This window comes from Leopardus geoffroyi, chromosome B4, assembly GCF_018350155.1.
Source record: "Leopardus geoffroyi isolate Oge1 chromosome B4, O.geoffroyi_Oge1_pat1.0, whole genome shotgun sequence".
Lineage (NCBI taxonomy): Eukaryota > Metazoa > Chordata > Mammalia > Carnivora > Felidae > Leopardus > Leopardus geoffroyi.
The window spans coordinates 24,099,047-24,116,113 of NC_059341.1; the positions used below are offsets into that span (position 1 = coordinate 24,099,047).

The 17,067-nt window shown below is 36.4% G+C and overlaps 1 protein-coding gene across 6 annotated transcripts in view; it reads left to right on the forward strand.

The window, feature by feature from the left end:
* Nucleotides 1–17,067, forward strand: part of MYO3A (myosin IIIA) — a 246,003-nt gene that overhangs the window by 95,594 nt on the left and 133,342 nt on the right. For all 6 annotated transcript variants that reach the window (XM_045465686.1, XM_045465685.1, XM_045465684.1 and 3 more), the window contains 4 exons: nucleotides 8,772–8,871; nucleotides 10,492–10,608; nucleotides 12,077–12,181; nucleotides 12,289–12,372. In XM_045465686.1, coding sequence (XP_045321642.1) covers nucleotides 8,772–8,871; nucleotides 10,492–10,608; nucleotides 12,077–12,181; nucleotides 12,289–12,372 — 406 coding nt within the window. The remainder of the gene's footprint in view (nucleotides 1–8,771; nucleotides 8,872–10,491; nucleotides 10,609–12,076; nucleotides 12,182–12,288; nucleotides 12,373–17,067) is intronic.

Consider the following 17,067-nt stretch of genomic DNA (forward strand, 5'->3'; position numbering starts at 1 on the left):
TTGTTTCAAACAAGCATGGATATCATATTAAGGTAGTGATGAAGATTGGACTAAATATCTTCCTTTGACAGATAATCATTTGCTTTTTCATTTACTCAATCTACATTTATTTATTGACTACCTGCTGTCTCCCAGCTACTGTTTAGGTCCCTAGGATACATTAGTGACCAAAAGAGACATGTAAGATGTAAAAGATTTTCTTGGTTGCCGATCTTTTTAAAATTTTCATTCATAGAATATATTTTTTTTCTTATTCATTGAAACTTCAATAGCTTTTAAGATGTTTAACTTATGGAGAAAGCTTTTATACACCCGTTGTTTATACCTTAATTAACTGTGAATGATTATGTATTTTCAAAACCCATGTGAGCAAATACAGCTTTATCAATTAATTGAGTAGTATTTGTAGCAATAGCCACAGCTACATCCTTGATTTTAACATCTTCTTCTTTGAAAATGAATCTATCCAAACATATCAGCCCTAGCCCAGATTATCTTAACTTTTTTGTTTATATGTGCATTATTAACTGTTTCATCAGAGTGTGTGCTCTGTGTGAGCAGGTGACCCTATCTGTTTTCCTCATAGCTTTAGCCCAGCTCTGAATTGCCTGAAATATATGGGATGTTGTAGAAATTTAAATATTTATTGAATGAGTGAATGCAGTAATAGATGTTGAAACATGTATAATTTAAAGCTCTACCTGGTGTGTGTGTGTGTGTGTGTGTGTGTGTGTGTGTGTGTGTGTGTGTTTGGAGGGAGAAAGCCTAACAAACCCAAACAGGATGGAGATGTCATATCATCTGCTTCATTTGAGTTTTCCCAAAAGGTTGGACATATCATAGGCTTGCTGACAATTCATAAAATGGAAGGAAGTTGGACTGTAATATATTTACCTGTTCTTCTCACTCTTACACCCTGTGATCTTGTGCATTGTTAATTGGGTAGCTTTTTAAATGTTAAGCTAATTTTAAAGCTGAACAATGATATCACTGATGCAACTAATCATGCCTCAGTGCCACACGAAAGAATATAATAAATGTGAGCCACTCACTAGTGCTTTGTTATGACAGCTGAAACTGTTGGTTTTTTTTTCGCTTTGTCTCCATAAACGTTAAGACCCAACCAAGTGACAGCAGTGTTGACCATGCTTTCCAGAGCAGCCCATTCCAATGACCCTGTCTAACAGTAACTGATGGTGCAGAAATACAGATATGGGAGAAACACAGATAGGCAATTCCAGCGACCATGGGCCTTCTCCAGTTAAGGCGGCCTGGCAGAGAGCACCACTCCCCTGACCAGCAAGAAATGGTCAGGGAGATGGGTGTGCTGGAGCCAAGATGTGCCTGGCAGCTGTGTGTCTTTTCACAGTGCACCGTCTAAGCTTCAGCCCTGTTCTCTAAAGTCAGCCTTGAACACTGCAGTGAGAATGGAGAGGAGAAGAAAAGAAAGAGTTTGCTTGTTTCCCTGTCATCTGATAGAATGCATAATTCCTGCTGAGATGCTACCATCAGGGTATACATAGGACTTAACAATAAACACAATGAAATCCTTAGAAAACAAGAATATTCATGAATCCTTCCTCAGCAAGACCTGGGCCCAAATTCTTCTCATTTCTTGCTTGGTTTATGCTGAGTCCAGTGTCATGTATTTACAAGTTACGTTTGTTGAAGGTAGAAGGGTATCTGGAGTGGGAAGAAATGGAGACCACTAAATATAAAATTAATAGAAATAAAAATTTATAATATAATTAAATATAAATTAAAATAAAATATTAAATATAAAGTATATGAAGATCGAACCCATGACCATAAAATCAACAATAATAGCTAAAATTTATTAAGCATTGCAGGTACTGAATGAGTCACTTCACATGTATTATTTAATTTAACCTCATAACAACCTTATGAAACAGACTATTATTATTCCCATTTTATATCTGAGAAAGCAGAGTAAGTTACTTGTCCAAGGCTACATGGCTAGTAAGTGGTCGAGCCACAGTTTGAGTAATAATAGCTATTAAATATTAGGCATTTTCAAGTGCCCATTCTAAATAAACATCTTACATGAAATCTATTTTTATTTATCCTCACAAACTCTTTTGTTGTTTTCTCTGAGCATTCTGATTCTAGAGCCCATGCTTTTAATACTACTTGGGTGTCATTAATACTATGATGTAAACAAAGGAAAGGGTTCATATAGCTTCAGAAATAACTTTTTAAAGTTTATTTATTTATTTTGAGGGTGAGAGTGTGAGCTGGGAGAGGGGCAGAGAGAGAGGGAGACAGCGAATCCCAAGCAGGCTCCACACTGTTAGAGCCCATCGTGGGGCTTGATCTCATGAATCGTGAGATCATGACCTGAGCCAAAATCCAGAGTCAGACACTTAACCAACTGAGCCACCAAGGTACTCCCAGAAATAATTTTTGATTCTCTATATAAGCATCTCAGAATTTAGTTCAGTGTCTAATACTTTTTCAGTCAATCCATAATCCACCCTGACTTTTTACACATTATTGTCACCTGTTCAACCAGGCTCTGCATCCCTCAGCCCCTCTACCCTTGAGTTGAATTGAAAAGAAAATAGAGGAGTCATGTTCTAGACTAGGACCAAGCCATCTTCACAATCACCCTGATAAAGTCTTTATAAGTGATTTAAAAAAAAGTTTTTTAGAGTCACAGAAAATGACTCTACATTTTTCTCTTCATGATGAAGCAATCATCCGTCTCCTAGGTAATACACCTAATCAATACACAAAATTATCAAGCCCATTAAGTTGACAAATTATAGAATTCCAGGCCTGGAAGAGGCAGCAGAGATGATATGATTCAGCTGTTTTAATGCCATCAATCTAGGGAAGATTATTAGGCGTCAGTATTTTCTGGTGATAACGTGTCTTTTTAGGAAATGAGAGGGATAGATTTATCTTCTCAAATCTAAATAGAAAAGCCTAAAATCCTACTTTCTCATGGTATCTCATTTTCAGTGTTCTTTTTATTGAATTTCAAAAGTTCTTGATATATTAAACATTGATTTTTTTCCATCATATATGTACACTGCAAATATTTTTTTATTTTCCTTATAGCTTGTGTTTTTATTATACTACGAAAATTGTTATCCTGTCACATCTACCCCATATTTTTTATTCTCTTTTCTATCTTATCATACTGACAAATTCCGTCCCTACCCCATTATTATTACACAACTATTCTTCTGTATCTTCTCCTAGAACTTTATGATTGTATTTTTAAATCTGTTAAGTTTATTAATCCACCTGGAATATATTTTTACATAAGGTACATGATTCCCAAATGTTTAATTAGCTGTTCTGGCCCAATTTCTTGAATTTTTTCTTTCTCTACTAGTTTGAAATGCCACATTTATAATATGTTCTTAGAATATGACCCTAAATTATAAAATATTCACTACTAGAATTTTAACTTTTCTTGGCTGTCCTTAGTGATACATTAGTGATGATGTTTATTTTTAGAGTACAGTGATTTTTTTTCTTTACTACAATATGCTATTCTACTCCATCATTTCCAGTCTTCCTCTTCATTGAAATACTTCAGTGGCGTCCCATTATGCCTGGAGTCCAGCCTCACCACGCACCTCTGTCCCTGTCACCATTTCAGCCGCAGGGCCCTTCACTAAGTCCAAGGAACACAACGTATGCCCTCCTGCCTCCAGGCCCCCGTGCATGTTATTCCCCTTTTCCCCAGCAGGTATCGGCCTGACAACCTCTGCACACTTGGGTACATATATATAAAAAAAGCGAAATTTCATACCTCCCGTTAAAACTGTGAATCACAGAATTGAATTCTGTGGATATTACAAGCGTATTATGGTAAGAGGTCAGAAAGATGGTATGTCAGGTAGGTTTTGGTACCCGCTGGCTTAATTAAAAGGTTTGCCAGAAATTATGGGATATGAACTAAAATAGAAGGACATAGGGTTGGTCATACGAAGAGATAATATTCTTTGCATACTGGCTAGTTGGGTGGGGCTCAGTATGGTGATTCAAGCTGCCAACATATTTCATGCATCTGTATCCTTGATGCCAGGCATAGAAAGATGAGTAATGCTTGGTTTCTGCCCACAAGTTTCTCCTAGTCCAGTAGGAATGATGAACATTCCTAGTTAAATATGAAAGCTTCTCTGCTAGTAGTGCATTCTCTCTGCAAAGTCCTGCAAAAGCCTCACAGAGAGGATGTTATTTGAGCCTGACTTTGTATGATAAAGTAGAACTTTGCCAGACATGGAAGGAAAATAATTCCAGGCAGAGAAAGAATGAGCAAAACACAGAATCTGGAAATACTCGGCATATTGGGGAATGTTCTGTACAGAGATGATAGTTGATGCTGCTGGAAAGGCTCTTTGAGACAAGGCTGTGAAGGGCTGTGAATTCCATGCCAAGGAGTTTTTAACTTATGTTGTAGAAAATGGGGAGCCATCTGAGGTTTTCAGTCATTACAATAATATCTTTTCTCAGTTTTTGGACACTAATACCAAAAGCATCAGAGGATGAATTTACAGGAGTGGAAGAGTGAGTGTAGCAGCCAGCCAAATATTGATCCCCATATTCTTCACCATCTGTTTCTTGTAATTCTCTAGGAACAGTCTTTAGCTACCAAATCAGCCCATAAAAACAGATGAAAAACTCAGGGCTCTGCAATTAAATGGATAATTGGACTTCTTTCTCTGTTTTCTCAAAAATAGTATGAGTCTCTTTGGAAATAGGGGAATAAATAAGATGATACCTGTTGAATTCAGCAAATATGGAGACCAACTAAGTGGAAATTCTGTGCCAGAAATTGTACAGGATATATATTGACTCATTCTTTCAACTAACATTTATTGAGGACCTACTATGTTTTAAATAACCTGCTTGTTCCTAAGGTACAAGGGGGAACCAAGGACACACAGTCTCATGCATCTTGGAGTTTACAGAGTAATAATGGATTCAAATATTAACTAAATCATCCATACCAATAAGTGTATATTTGTAAATTTTTGTAAATGCTATCGAAATTGGGGAATCTAAGAGTTGAAAATAGAAGTAAAACTATCCCCATTATTAGATACAAGTTTTCTATCAGGGTGATCTGCAAATATTTTCTCCCAGTCTGTGGCTTTGCTTTTTGTTCTTTAACAGTATCTTCCATAGAGCAGAAGTTTTTAATTTTAATGAAGTCCAAGTTACTGATTTTTTTCTTTCATGGATGGTGCTTTTGGTGTTATATCTAAAAACTCATTTCCAAACCCAAGGTTATCAAGATTTTCCCCAATGTTATCTTCTAGGAGTTTTACAGTTTCGGATTTTACAATTAGGTCTGTGATCCATTTTGAGTTAATTTATGTGAAAGGGGCCAGGTTAGTGTCTAGATTTTTTTTTTTATTTTTGCATATGGACATACAGCTTTTCCAGCTCCATAGGTTGAGAAATCCCCAGAGAACTTTACAGTCTAGTTAAGGGAATAGGGCTCATATACAAATGATGGGCTGAAATGCCATAACTAAAATATGTGTCCTGAAGGATGTATAGAATTATGCTGAGAAGTTTTAAGAGGTGACATTTGAGGTGAGCTGTGAACATAAAGTTTCATCATACAGCTGAAGAGGAAATAATATAAACAAAGGGTAAATCTTACTGACTGCAATGTTGAGAAGAATGTAGAAGGCAAAGGTGGCAGCAGGGAACCTTCCTGGGTGGGAGGAGATAGTGATAGTGGGATGCAGTATGGCAGAGGTGATGGTGGTAGGATATTGTTGGTCCTAGATGGACTTTGACATTAAGCTGATGGAATTTGTATGTAGACTGCATGAAAGATATGAGAGAAAGAGAAGAGCTAAGGATCCCTAAGCTTTTTAACATAAACAATCAGGAGAGTGGAGTCACCATTTACTGAGATAAGAATTATGGGACAGGAGCAGGTTTGGGGCTGCATATTCAGGAGGGGTTGGGATGTGTTTAGTCTGCCTGTTAGACTTCTGAGTGAAGTGTTGAGTAAGCAGTTGGATGCTTAAGTCTGGAGATCAGCAGAGTTGTCAATGCGTAAGTGGTATTTAAAGCTCTGAAATCAGGAAGTGAGTAGATACAGAAGAAAATAACCACAAGGATTGAAGCTCCAGAGATCCCAAACGTGACAGTTAGAAAGATGAGGAGGAACCAGAAAAAGCTACTCAGGTGGAGATGCCAGTGAGGCAAGGAAGAGAATCAAGAGAAGTGTACAGGACACTAAAACAAGTATATTTAAGAAGGAGTTTGTTGATGCTGCCAGTATGTTAAGTAAAATGAGGACTTAGACTTGACCATTGGATTTAGCAGTGTAAGGCTGTTAATGTTCTTAACAAGAGCTGTTTCCATGGAGTAAGAAATGGCAGCCTGACTGAAATGGGTTTTCTTAAAGGATGGAAAGAAATTAAGTAGAGATCATTCTTTTGAGGATTTTTCTTGCTATAAAGCGAGGAAATAAAAGAGTAGATGAAAGAAATTGGAACTCAAGAAAGGGTGTTGTGTTTGTTTCTTTTCAGACAAGTACTATAATACCTGAGAGGGAAAAATGAGTGATGTTGGGAATAAGAGAGGAACCAGTGGAAGTGGTGTCCTTGAATAAATGAGAGAAGACAGAATCCAGTGAACCAAAAGAGGGGCTGGCCAAAGATAGAGGTGGGGACAGTTTATCAATAGTGACTTAATTCTAAAACATCCAGTGTTGGCAGGGATGTGAAGAAAAAGGAACATTCATGCACTGTTGGTGGGAATGCAAATTGGTGCAGCCATGGTGGAAGACAGTATGGAAGTTCCCCCCAAAATTAAAAGTAGAACTACCATATGATCCAGGAATTACACTACTTGGTATTTACTCAAAGAAAACAAAAATACTAATTCAAAGGGATACACGCAGCCCTATGTTTATTGCAGAATTATCTACAATAGCCAAACTGTGGAAACAGCCCAAGTGTCCATTGATAGATGAATGGATAAAGAAGATGTGGTGTGTGTGTGTGTGTGTGTGTGTGTGTGTGTGTGTGTGTGTGTGTGTGATGGACTATTATTCAGCCAAAAAAAGAATGAAATTTTGCCAACAAAACAACATGGATGGAACTAGAGTATAATGCTAAGTGACATAAGCTAGTCAGAGAAAGACAAATACCATGATTTCATTCATATGTGGAATTTAAGAAACAAAACAAACAAAGGAAAAAAAGAGACCAACCAAAAAACAGACTCTTAACTATAGAGAACAAACTGATTGTTGCCAGAAGGCTGTAGGTGGGAGCATGGATGAAATAGGTGAAACGGATTAAGAGTAACACTTATCTTGATGAACACTGAGTAGTATATGGAATTGTTGAATCACCATATTGTATGCCTGACATGAATATAACACTATGTTAACTACACTGGAATTAAAACATTTAAAAAATAGTGACCTAATTCGCTAAGCAATGAGAAACCATTAAAGTCTACTGAGTAAGTGGTATGGTTCGTGGTATTCCTCATAGTCTATTCCTTTTACGAATGGACAAATTCAAATGCTTAAAAGTGCAGTTGACCCTTGAACAACATGGGTTTGAGCTGCACTGGTTCACTTGTATGCAGATTTTTTTCAATAAATACAATATAACACTGTAAGTGTATTTTCTCTTATTATTTTCTTTTTTTTTTTAATTTTATTTATTTTGAGGGTGAGAGAGAGTGTGAGCAGGGGAGGGGCAGAGGGAGAGGGAGAGAGAGAATTCTGCACAGAGCCCAACGTGAGGCTTGATCTCACAAACTATGAGATCATGACCTCTGAGCTGAAATCAAGAATCAGACACTTAACCACTGAACCACCCAGGCACCCCTATTCTTCATGGTTTTCTTAATAGTATTTTATTTTCCTAGCTTACTTTATTGTAAGAATACAGAATAAAATATGTATAACATAGAAAATATGTGCTAATCAACTTTATGTTATCGGTAAGGCTTCTGGTCAACACTATAGTTAAGTTTTGAGGAGTCAAAAGTTATACCTGGATTTTTGACTTTGTGGAGGCATTGGAACCTCTAACCCCACATTGTTTCAAAAGTCTACTGTATCTCCAAAAATAAACCTTGAAAATACAGTTTTGTTCAAGACACCAAGTAGATGAGAATTTCACGGCCAGAAAAGTTGAAACAAACCATGGTGTCTATCTCAGCAGCTTCCACAGCCTTCGTGTCAAATCAAGAACCTTTGGCTGTTCTCTGAAGTTGCTGAAATGTTTCCTTTGAAAATAAATTCCTAGTGCCTGAAACCAATTTTCTACGTGCGTCTAACCATTTAAAATTCGCAATGGGGTTTATTTTGTATTTCTCTTAAAAATTGATGAATAATAATTTTTAATGTTGCCATTCCTTGGCCACCAATGGTCTGACACTACCTCAGACAAAATTGGAAATCTAATGAATTCAGATCTCTCTGACTCACCAATTTGTAACAGATCAAGTCACACATAGGAATTTAGAGGAAGCTTCCAAGCAAATTATATATAGGAGAGTTCTTGATAGAATTAATGGACTTTTTTCATCATCTGTGAGGTAAGCTTGACATGTTGAATTTTCCAATAGAGAGGAGAAAACAGATAAAATATATTAGGCTATTTTCGGATAAGTGGTCATCATTGAATTTAGGAAATCAGCTTCGTAGTTTTTTTAATCTCCTATATATCTAAAACCTACTTCCGCTATGATCAGTGATATGTTCTCAAGTCAGAAAGGATTTTTCTCTTTGTACTGCTCCACAGACATGAACGTATTCACACCAAGAAGAGTAACTTCAATAGATCACTAATATCCACTCTGAAGGATGTAGATGATTTAGCAACCCTAGAAGTTTTGGATGAGGTAAGAAACGTGGCTTAATTAAACTTAAACATTCTAGATTTTGTTTAATTTATAGATATGAACAGGAAGTTGTTTGAATAGCATCTGTATGCAGTGTCTCTTAGCTTCCTGATTATCTCTCCCATCTTCACTTTTAATACGTATAACTCAAATTTCCAGATCTTTCCAGCCTAACGTCAATTTTTTTTTCTTTTTTTGATAGGTTACAAAGGTGTGGGTTCCCACTAGCATGGGTTGCTTATAAGTTACAGACCCTTTTTCCTCTGAATTCTTTCCAGAAAGCTCAGAGGGATGATTTACTGAGGTCAGAAAATGGTCTGCTTCCTACAACCTCTAATGTGGCATCCTCCTTCTATTTCCTTTTCTGTTCCACTCTCAGTGTCTATACCCAGAGGCTTCTAGGAAACTTCAAGAGCCTGTCTGTCTTAACTAGGGTCAGTGTCCTCCTTATGGGGTCACAGATCCCCTGCTCTCAGAGAGCTGGACCTTTAGGGCAGTGAATTCTACTTGACGCTTCTTACCCAGTGCCTCACAGCTATCTCAAGCATCTCTTATGAAGGTACAAATACAAGCCAGTAAATTATAGCTTCAGCCTCCCTTCCTTTCATCTCCCTTCATTCCGAATAATCAGATCATTAGAGAAATAAGTAGCTCCTTTTCAATAACAAGTTGGGATCTCTATCCTGCCTGATCAACTTTTTTTTTTTTTAAATACATCTGATACATGCCAGAACATTTTCCTTTGAGATTCAACAAATCAGGAGACATCTTCTGAACAGAAGTAGTCATTTGGTAAATTTAGGGTGGCTTAAACAACTGAAGTACTTGCTCGAAATAATCTTTCTTGGGAACATCAAATATCTTGTAATCATGTAGTGTTCGCAAGTCAGAGATTTGCCAGCACCTTTATGAATCTTTTCATACCACATTTTTCAATGATGTGAATTTCTGGATTTGTATATTATAAAGAAGACTTCACTCATCGTGTTGCTGACCTATATATTAAACACTGGGTTTATTTGTTTCTGTTGTCTGTGCTTTTGTTTTTGTCTCTTTTGAGCTATGATGTTTTGCTATTCTCGTGTCATGTCTTAAATGATGACTTCTGACACTATTAAAATTGATTCCATGTACTCATGATTTATCAACTATGAAAGTTACTTCTCCACACATTTCACTGTACCTCATAAAGCCAAATGTCTCAGCAAAGGGCTAAGATATTCTACAGAGCCACTAAATAACCTTGATTTGGAATAAAATCATGTTCACTGTATCTTCCTTTCCCTTTTCTAGTGTTTTTTTTTTCTCTCTTTTTTTTTTTTTTTCATCTTCCACATTTACTTACTTCCTGGAAGGCTTTCTACATATAATATCCCTGTAATATCTCACGTGACCTTTGGAAAATGCACAGAACAATGCCATACCTCTATGGCTCTCAAAACAAGAAAATGTCTGCCAAGTGGAAGGATAGTTACTGACCCAACGTTATACTTCTTACTATCAGCATATCTATTTCCTTCTGATCCTTGGTCCAGATTCCAGATGTTTTATTTATTACTGTTTACATTTTAAATTGTAACTACCCTTAAATTATTTTTAAGAAAAAAAATTTTATTACAGAATACAGTCTCCGAGCAACTTGAGAAGTGTTATTCCAGAGATCAGATTTACATCTATGTGGGAGATATACTCATTGCTCTTAATCCTTTTCAGAGTCTGTGTCTTTATTCCACAGAGGTATGTGGTGTGGCTTACATTCTTTTACTTTGTACTAGTAATTATACTATTCAGATATTTAAATTAATTTAGATGATGCCAAAGAAAGTTTTATTCAATATCTTGAATAAACAGATAATTATTGCTAAAACAGAGAGATAGGAAAAATAGAAGGTGAATCAGTCTGGATATGGTTTGTGGTCTTTCTTTTCCCAAAAGTATGTGGTGGAATGTTAATTACTTATAGTTATTGGTAACTGGCCTGTACTATGTATCATATTAATAAATAGATGCTTACAAAAGTGTATCTTATTGTCTACCTCTGAACCAAGTATGGGAGAGTGAAGAGCATAATTACATTTTTATACAGGTAATATATACTTAATGGCTATGAAACTTGTCATTATGAATTTTAAAATTCCTTTTGACATATTAGTTGGTTTTTAGTATCAGACAGTGTGTGTTTTTTTGAATATGAGTATATAATTATCTATTACTCAAGCCCTAATGGTTTAAATACAGATTAGTATTCTGGAATTAAGCTAGGCTGTTTTTCTTTTTCTTTTCTTTTTTTTAATTTTTTTTAAGTAATCTCTATACCCCACATGGGGGTTGAACCCAGGATCCTGAGATTAAGAGTCACATGCTCTTCTGACTGGACCAGCCAGGCACCCTTTTCATTTTTTCATTTTTTATTTTATTTTTTATTTCTTAAAGATTTTTTATACTTTTTTTAATGTTTACTTTTGAGAGAGAGAGAGAGAACACGTGGGGGAGGAACAGAGAGAGGAGGACAGAGGATCCAAAGCGGGCTCTGTGCTGACAGCAGCGAGCCCGATGTGGGGCTCGATCTCACAAACTACGAGATCATGACTTGAGCTGAAGTCAGATACTCAACCAACTGAGCTACGGAGGCATCCCTATACTTTTTTAAAGTTTATTTATTTATTTTGAAACAGAGAGTAGAGGGTAAAGAGAAAGAGAAAATCCCAAGCAGGCTTCTCACTATCAGCACAGAGCTCGATGTAGGGCTCGATCCCTAAAGCTGTGAGATCATGACCTAAGCCGAAATCAAGAAATTACAGTATTTTGCGTTTCTGTTTGCTTGTTTTTTTGCTTTTTGGGTTTTTTTTTTTTTCTGAAATAATGGTATTTTGAAACGTTAAGTTCTTCTTTGAAAGTGGTTTGCACTCCCAAGAAAGTCTTCTTTTAAATACTGCTCCCAGTGTGATATTATATTTTATTATGTCACATCCTATTTCTGGATTTTTTTTTACACATCAGGCCTTTATTTTACATAATTGTGCATAATTTGTGCATGTAAATATGGGTAGTATGTGTGTGTAACGTGTGTAAAGTTCTGGTGGTGTGAGAGTGTATTTTGATTTATATTTTGCTTAAAAATTGAGAGTCCTGTCTATAAATAATTTAAGATTTAAACAAAAACAAAAAGAAAAGCCCCACAAAATGTGTTCTTTTTAACCATTAGCATTCTAAACTATATATTGGAGCAAAGAGAACTGCCAATCCTCCTCACATTTTTGCAATGGCTGACGTAGGATACCAGTCCATGATAACATATAATTCAGATCAGGTAAGGAGAGTTTCACGTTCTTAGAAATTGCCTTCTTAGGTTCTTATGTGTAAGCCCGATCTTGTGAGGATGAACTTTTCTCATGGCTTCCTTTTCTTATTGTGCAGTGCATTGTTATTTCTGGAGAAAGTGGTGCTGGAAAGACTGAAAGTGCTCATCTTTTGGTTCGGCAGCTGACGGTGCTTGGAAAGGTATAATTTTTCTCTGTCCTAAGAGAAATATTTGTTATACTTCAGAACCTAATATAACTGTTTAGATTAATGCTTGCTAATTCCCACATTTGATAATGTACAGAAATTATAAAACACACTTGTTATCCTCTGTGAGTTTAAAATATAACAGTATAAAAAGTATATGCTCTGGGGTACCTGGGTGGCTCAGTCCATTAAGCGGCTGACTTCGGTTCAGGTCATGATCTCACAGCTTGTGAGTTCGAGCCCTGTGTCAGGCTCTGTGCTGACAGCTCAGAGCCTGGAGTCTCCTTCAGATTCTGTGTCTCCCTCTCTCTCTGCCCCTACCCCACTTGTGCTCTGTCTCTCAAAGGTGAATAAATGTTAATAAATAAATAAATATTAAAAAGTAAAATAAAAAGCATATGCTCTGCTTTGAGGATATTCTAACTTTTCTCACTCTTATAGTAGGCAAGCCTTTATAAATGTGATATTCTCTATTTTTAGCCCCAGCACATTCACTAAACGCCTTCTTTACTTTTCTCCTTTTATTCCTTGTGGGTAAAAAAGAAGTTAATATACAAAAATCAACTTTACATATATAATATATATATCATCTATGTTATATGTAATACAAAAGTTAATTTGTATTATATATATATAATGATAAATTATAATGATAGCAATGATAAATTATAAATTGAAATTTTAAAGTCTCATTTACAATAGCACCAAAAAATTAGCTATTTATATCTAAATCTTCTAAAATATGTACAAAATTTGTATGCTGAAAAATGGAAAAAATGGATAAAAGAAATCAAAGAAGACCTACATAAATGGACTATACCATGTCCATGGATTAAAAGATTCAGGGGCGCCTGGGTGGCGCAGTCGGTTAAGCGTCCGACTTCAGCCAGGTCACGATCTCGCGGTCCGTGGGTTCGAGCCCCGCGTCGGCTCTGGGCTGATGGCTCAGAGCCTGGAGCCTGTTTCCGATTCTGTGTCTCCCTCTCTCTCTGCCCCTCCCCCGTTCATGCTCTGTCTCTCTCTGTCCCAAAAATAAATAAACGTTGAAAAAAAAAAAAAAAAAGATTCATTATGCCAATTCTTCATATGCCGTTATGCCAAAGTTGATCTGTAGATTTAGTGCTATTACAATAAGAATACCAGCAGGATTTTTTTCTGTAGAAATTGACAAGCTGAATTAAAAATTTATATGGAAAGACAAAAGAGCTACAATAATCAAACAAATTTGATAAAGAACAAAGTTGGAGAGCTAATACTACTTGATTTTCACTCTCTGTAGAGCTACAATAGTTATTATATTCAATGTTAAAAGTCTAATTCACCAGGGAAAAATATTAGATTTCACCAAAATTAGGAACTTCTGTTCTCTGAATGACATTGTTAAAATGAAACAACAAGCTACATACTCAAAGAAACTATTTGCAAGTCATGAATCTAATAAAACTTGTGTCCTTAATATATATATATTATAAAAACACTCTTAAAACCCAATAATAAGAAATAGAATAACAAAAAATTAACAAAAGGATGTATCAACTAGAGTTAACTGATAAAAATATATTTTTAAAAATGAACAGAAGGCTTGAACAGTCACTTCACCAAAGACAATATGTAGATGGCAGATAAACAAATGAAAACTTGTTCAACATCAGTTGTCATTGGGGAAGTGCAAATTAAAACACAATGAGACATCATTACACACCTATTAAAATGTCTAATTTTTTCTTTTATCTAATAATGCCAACTGCTGAGAAGCATGGGGAATAACTGGAACTCTCATATATTTCTGTTGAAATACAAAATAGTGCAGTCACTTTGGAAAATAGTTTGGAAGTTTTGTTTTTGGGTTTTTTTTTTGTTGCTGTTTAAAGTTTATTTTGAGAGAGAGAGACAGAGAGAGAGAGAGCAAGTGGGGGATGGGCAGAGAGAGAGGGAGAGAAAGAACCCTAAGCAGGGTCCATGCTCTCAGCATGGAGCCTAGTGCAGGGCTCAAACCCATGAACTGTGAGATCATGACCTGAGCTAAAATCAAGAGTCAGACACTTAACCGATGAACTACCCAGGCACCCTGGGAATTTTTTTATAAATTTAAACTATACTTATCATCCAGCCCAGCAATCCTACTCTTAGTTTATTTATCCAAATAAAATGAAAACTCATGTTCATACAGAAACCACAGACAAATACGTATAGTGGCTTTGTTCATAATCTCCAGGATGAGGAAACAACCAAACAAGGGAATGGGTAAACAAACCAGTACATCTATACAGTGGAATATTGTTCAATAACAAAAAGGAACAAACATTGATACAAGGAATGAATCTCATTAGATGAGATTTGGATGAATGTCAGATGCATTGTGTTAAGTTAAAAGAGTCAGATTCAGATGACTATATGCTATATGATTCAATTTATATGTCATTCCTGAAAATTTAAAGTTATAGAGACAGGGTCATCTGAGTGGCTCCATCAGTTAAGCATCTGCTGTTGATTTCAGCTCATGATCTCATGGTTGGTGGGTTCAAGCCCTGTGTTGGGCTCTGTGCTGACAGTTTGGAGTCTGGAGCCTGCTTGGGATTCTGTGTCTCCCTCTCTCTCTGCCCCTCCCCCCACTCTAAAAAAATTAAAAAAAAACATTTAAAAAATTAAAATTATAGAGAAAGAAACAAATCAGTGATTGTCACAGGCTGGGGATGGAGGGAGGGGTTGACTATAAAGGGTAGCAATATAGTTTTGGGAGGTGATGACACTGTCCTATGGGTGGATTTGTAGTGGGGGTTATTTGATTGTACATGTTTGTAAAAACTTTCAGAACTGTGCTCTATAAAGGATAATTTTTTTTAAAGATTTTAATGTTTATTATTTATTTTTGAGAGACACAGAGAAACAGAGCACAATTGGGAGAGGGGCAGAGAGAGAAGGAGACACAGAATCTGAAGCAGGCTCCAGGCTCTGAGCTGTCGGCACAGAGCCCAATGCAGGGCACGGGGCTTGAACCCACAAACACGTGAGATCACAATCTGAGCCGAAGTCAGATGCTTAACCTCTTAACCAACTGAGCCACTATAAAGGATGAATTTTACTGTGTGTAAAAATATACCTTAATTTTTGAAAAAGAGAAGTTGACAATAGAAACTTGATTTGATTTTCCAGGTAGGGTCCTTGAATAAAGTCAAGAAATATATATATATATATATTAGGATGACTAAAATTAAGGGGAAAAAAAACCATTGTGTACAACTGATCCCTGTGAAGATTTTTATTATGATCCACATAGTTATACACGATATAGTATTCTATTAAAATTTTTCCTCACTATGATTATAAGAATCTTTTTTTTTTTTTTTTTTTTTTTTATTTTATTTATTTTTTTTTTTTTTAATTTTTTTTTCAACGTTTATTTATTTTTTTTGGGACAGAGAGAGACAGAGCATGAACGGGGGAGGGGCAGAGAGAGAGGGAGACACAGAATCGGAAACAGGCTCCAGGCTCTGAGCCATCAGCCCAGAGCCCGACGCGGGGCTCGAACTCACGGACCGCGAGATTGCGACCTGGCTGAAGTCGGACGCTTAACCGACTGCGCCACCCAGGCGCCCCGATTATAAGAATCTTCTAAGCACTGTAAGGACAGACTTAATCTCTCCATAAAAGGGTGAAGCTTCATCATGTCAAAACAACTTCTTAATTGAATCTAATTCATTTTCAGAATCATCAGTTGACAGATTTCTGTGCTTATATTAAAAATCAATTAACTGACAGATTTCTGTGCTTGTATTAAAAAATCAATTAACTAGTTTTTATGTTTTCAATCACGTGTGTGGGTATGAAATAGAAACATGACTTTGCTAGAACTGGAACAGCCAGTAGTGACCAGGAAGCTAGTGCTACCTCAGGACTGTCATCCCGGTCCCTTCCGCATCCCATTTTCCATCAACTTCCCCTCTCCTTACTTCTAGGATAAGAAGAAAAAAAAAAGGTGTGATTTTTGAGGGAGAGGGGTGGTGAGGCACAGCATATGATCCTGCCATAGAAGACTTGAACACCTGACTTAATTTACTCAAGGACCATCCACGTCCACAAGGGCCTTTGCTATTCTCTTTTGTGGTTGCATAGAGGGTCCCGTCAATGATGGATTAACTTGTGCGTGAACTTTTGTTTTGTAGATGTCAGTAAACCTGTTTATCTACTCACTGTATCTTATTCAGGAGCTAAAAATGTGATTTAATATTAACTGGGAATATATATCTCTCCCAGAATCCTACCCATATTAGATCTTATCATATCTTTTACTTATCTCCTTGATAAAGATTTACCAGATACAAAACAGGATGTTTGGTGGGTTGAATTTACATTTGTAATATGCAGTCCTTATAATCTTATTTAATAAAGGCACTGCTAGTTAATACAGGGGGATAAAGATGCTTTCTCACCTTTTATATGAGTGCAAATCCAGCCCCATTTTAGAAGGCCTAAGCTTGTTCCAGTGCTCATTATTCTCTTCTCTCAACCCTTATTGCCTATTTTAGAAGCTACTAAAAGTCTTTATATGCCCCCAAACCCTCCTTGTAAATACCCACTCCAGCCCACCTACGTCCTAACATGGCCCGTGTTCCAGAAATACCAACTGCTCCTCTCCCTTACTTGTATAATTTGCATACCTTTAACACAGCTGATCTCAACCAGGTATTA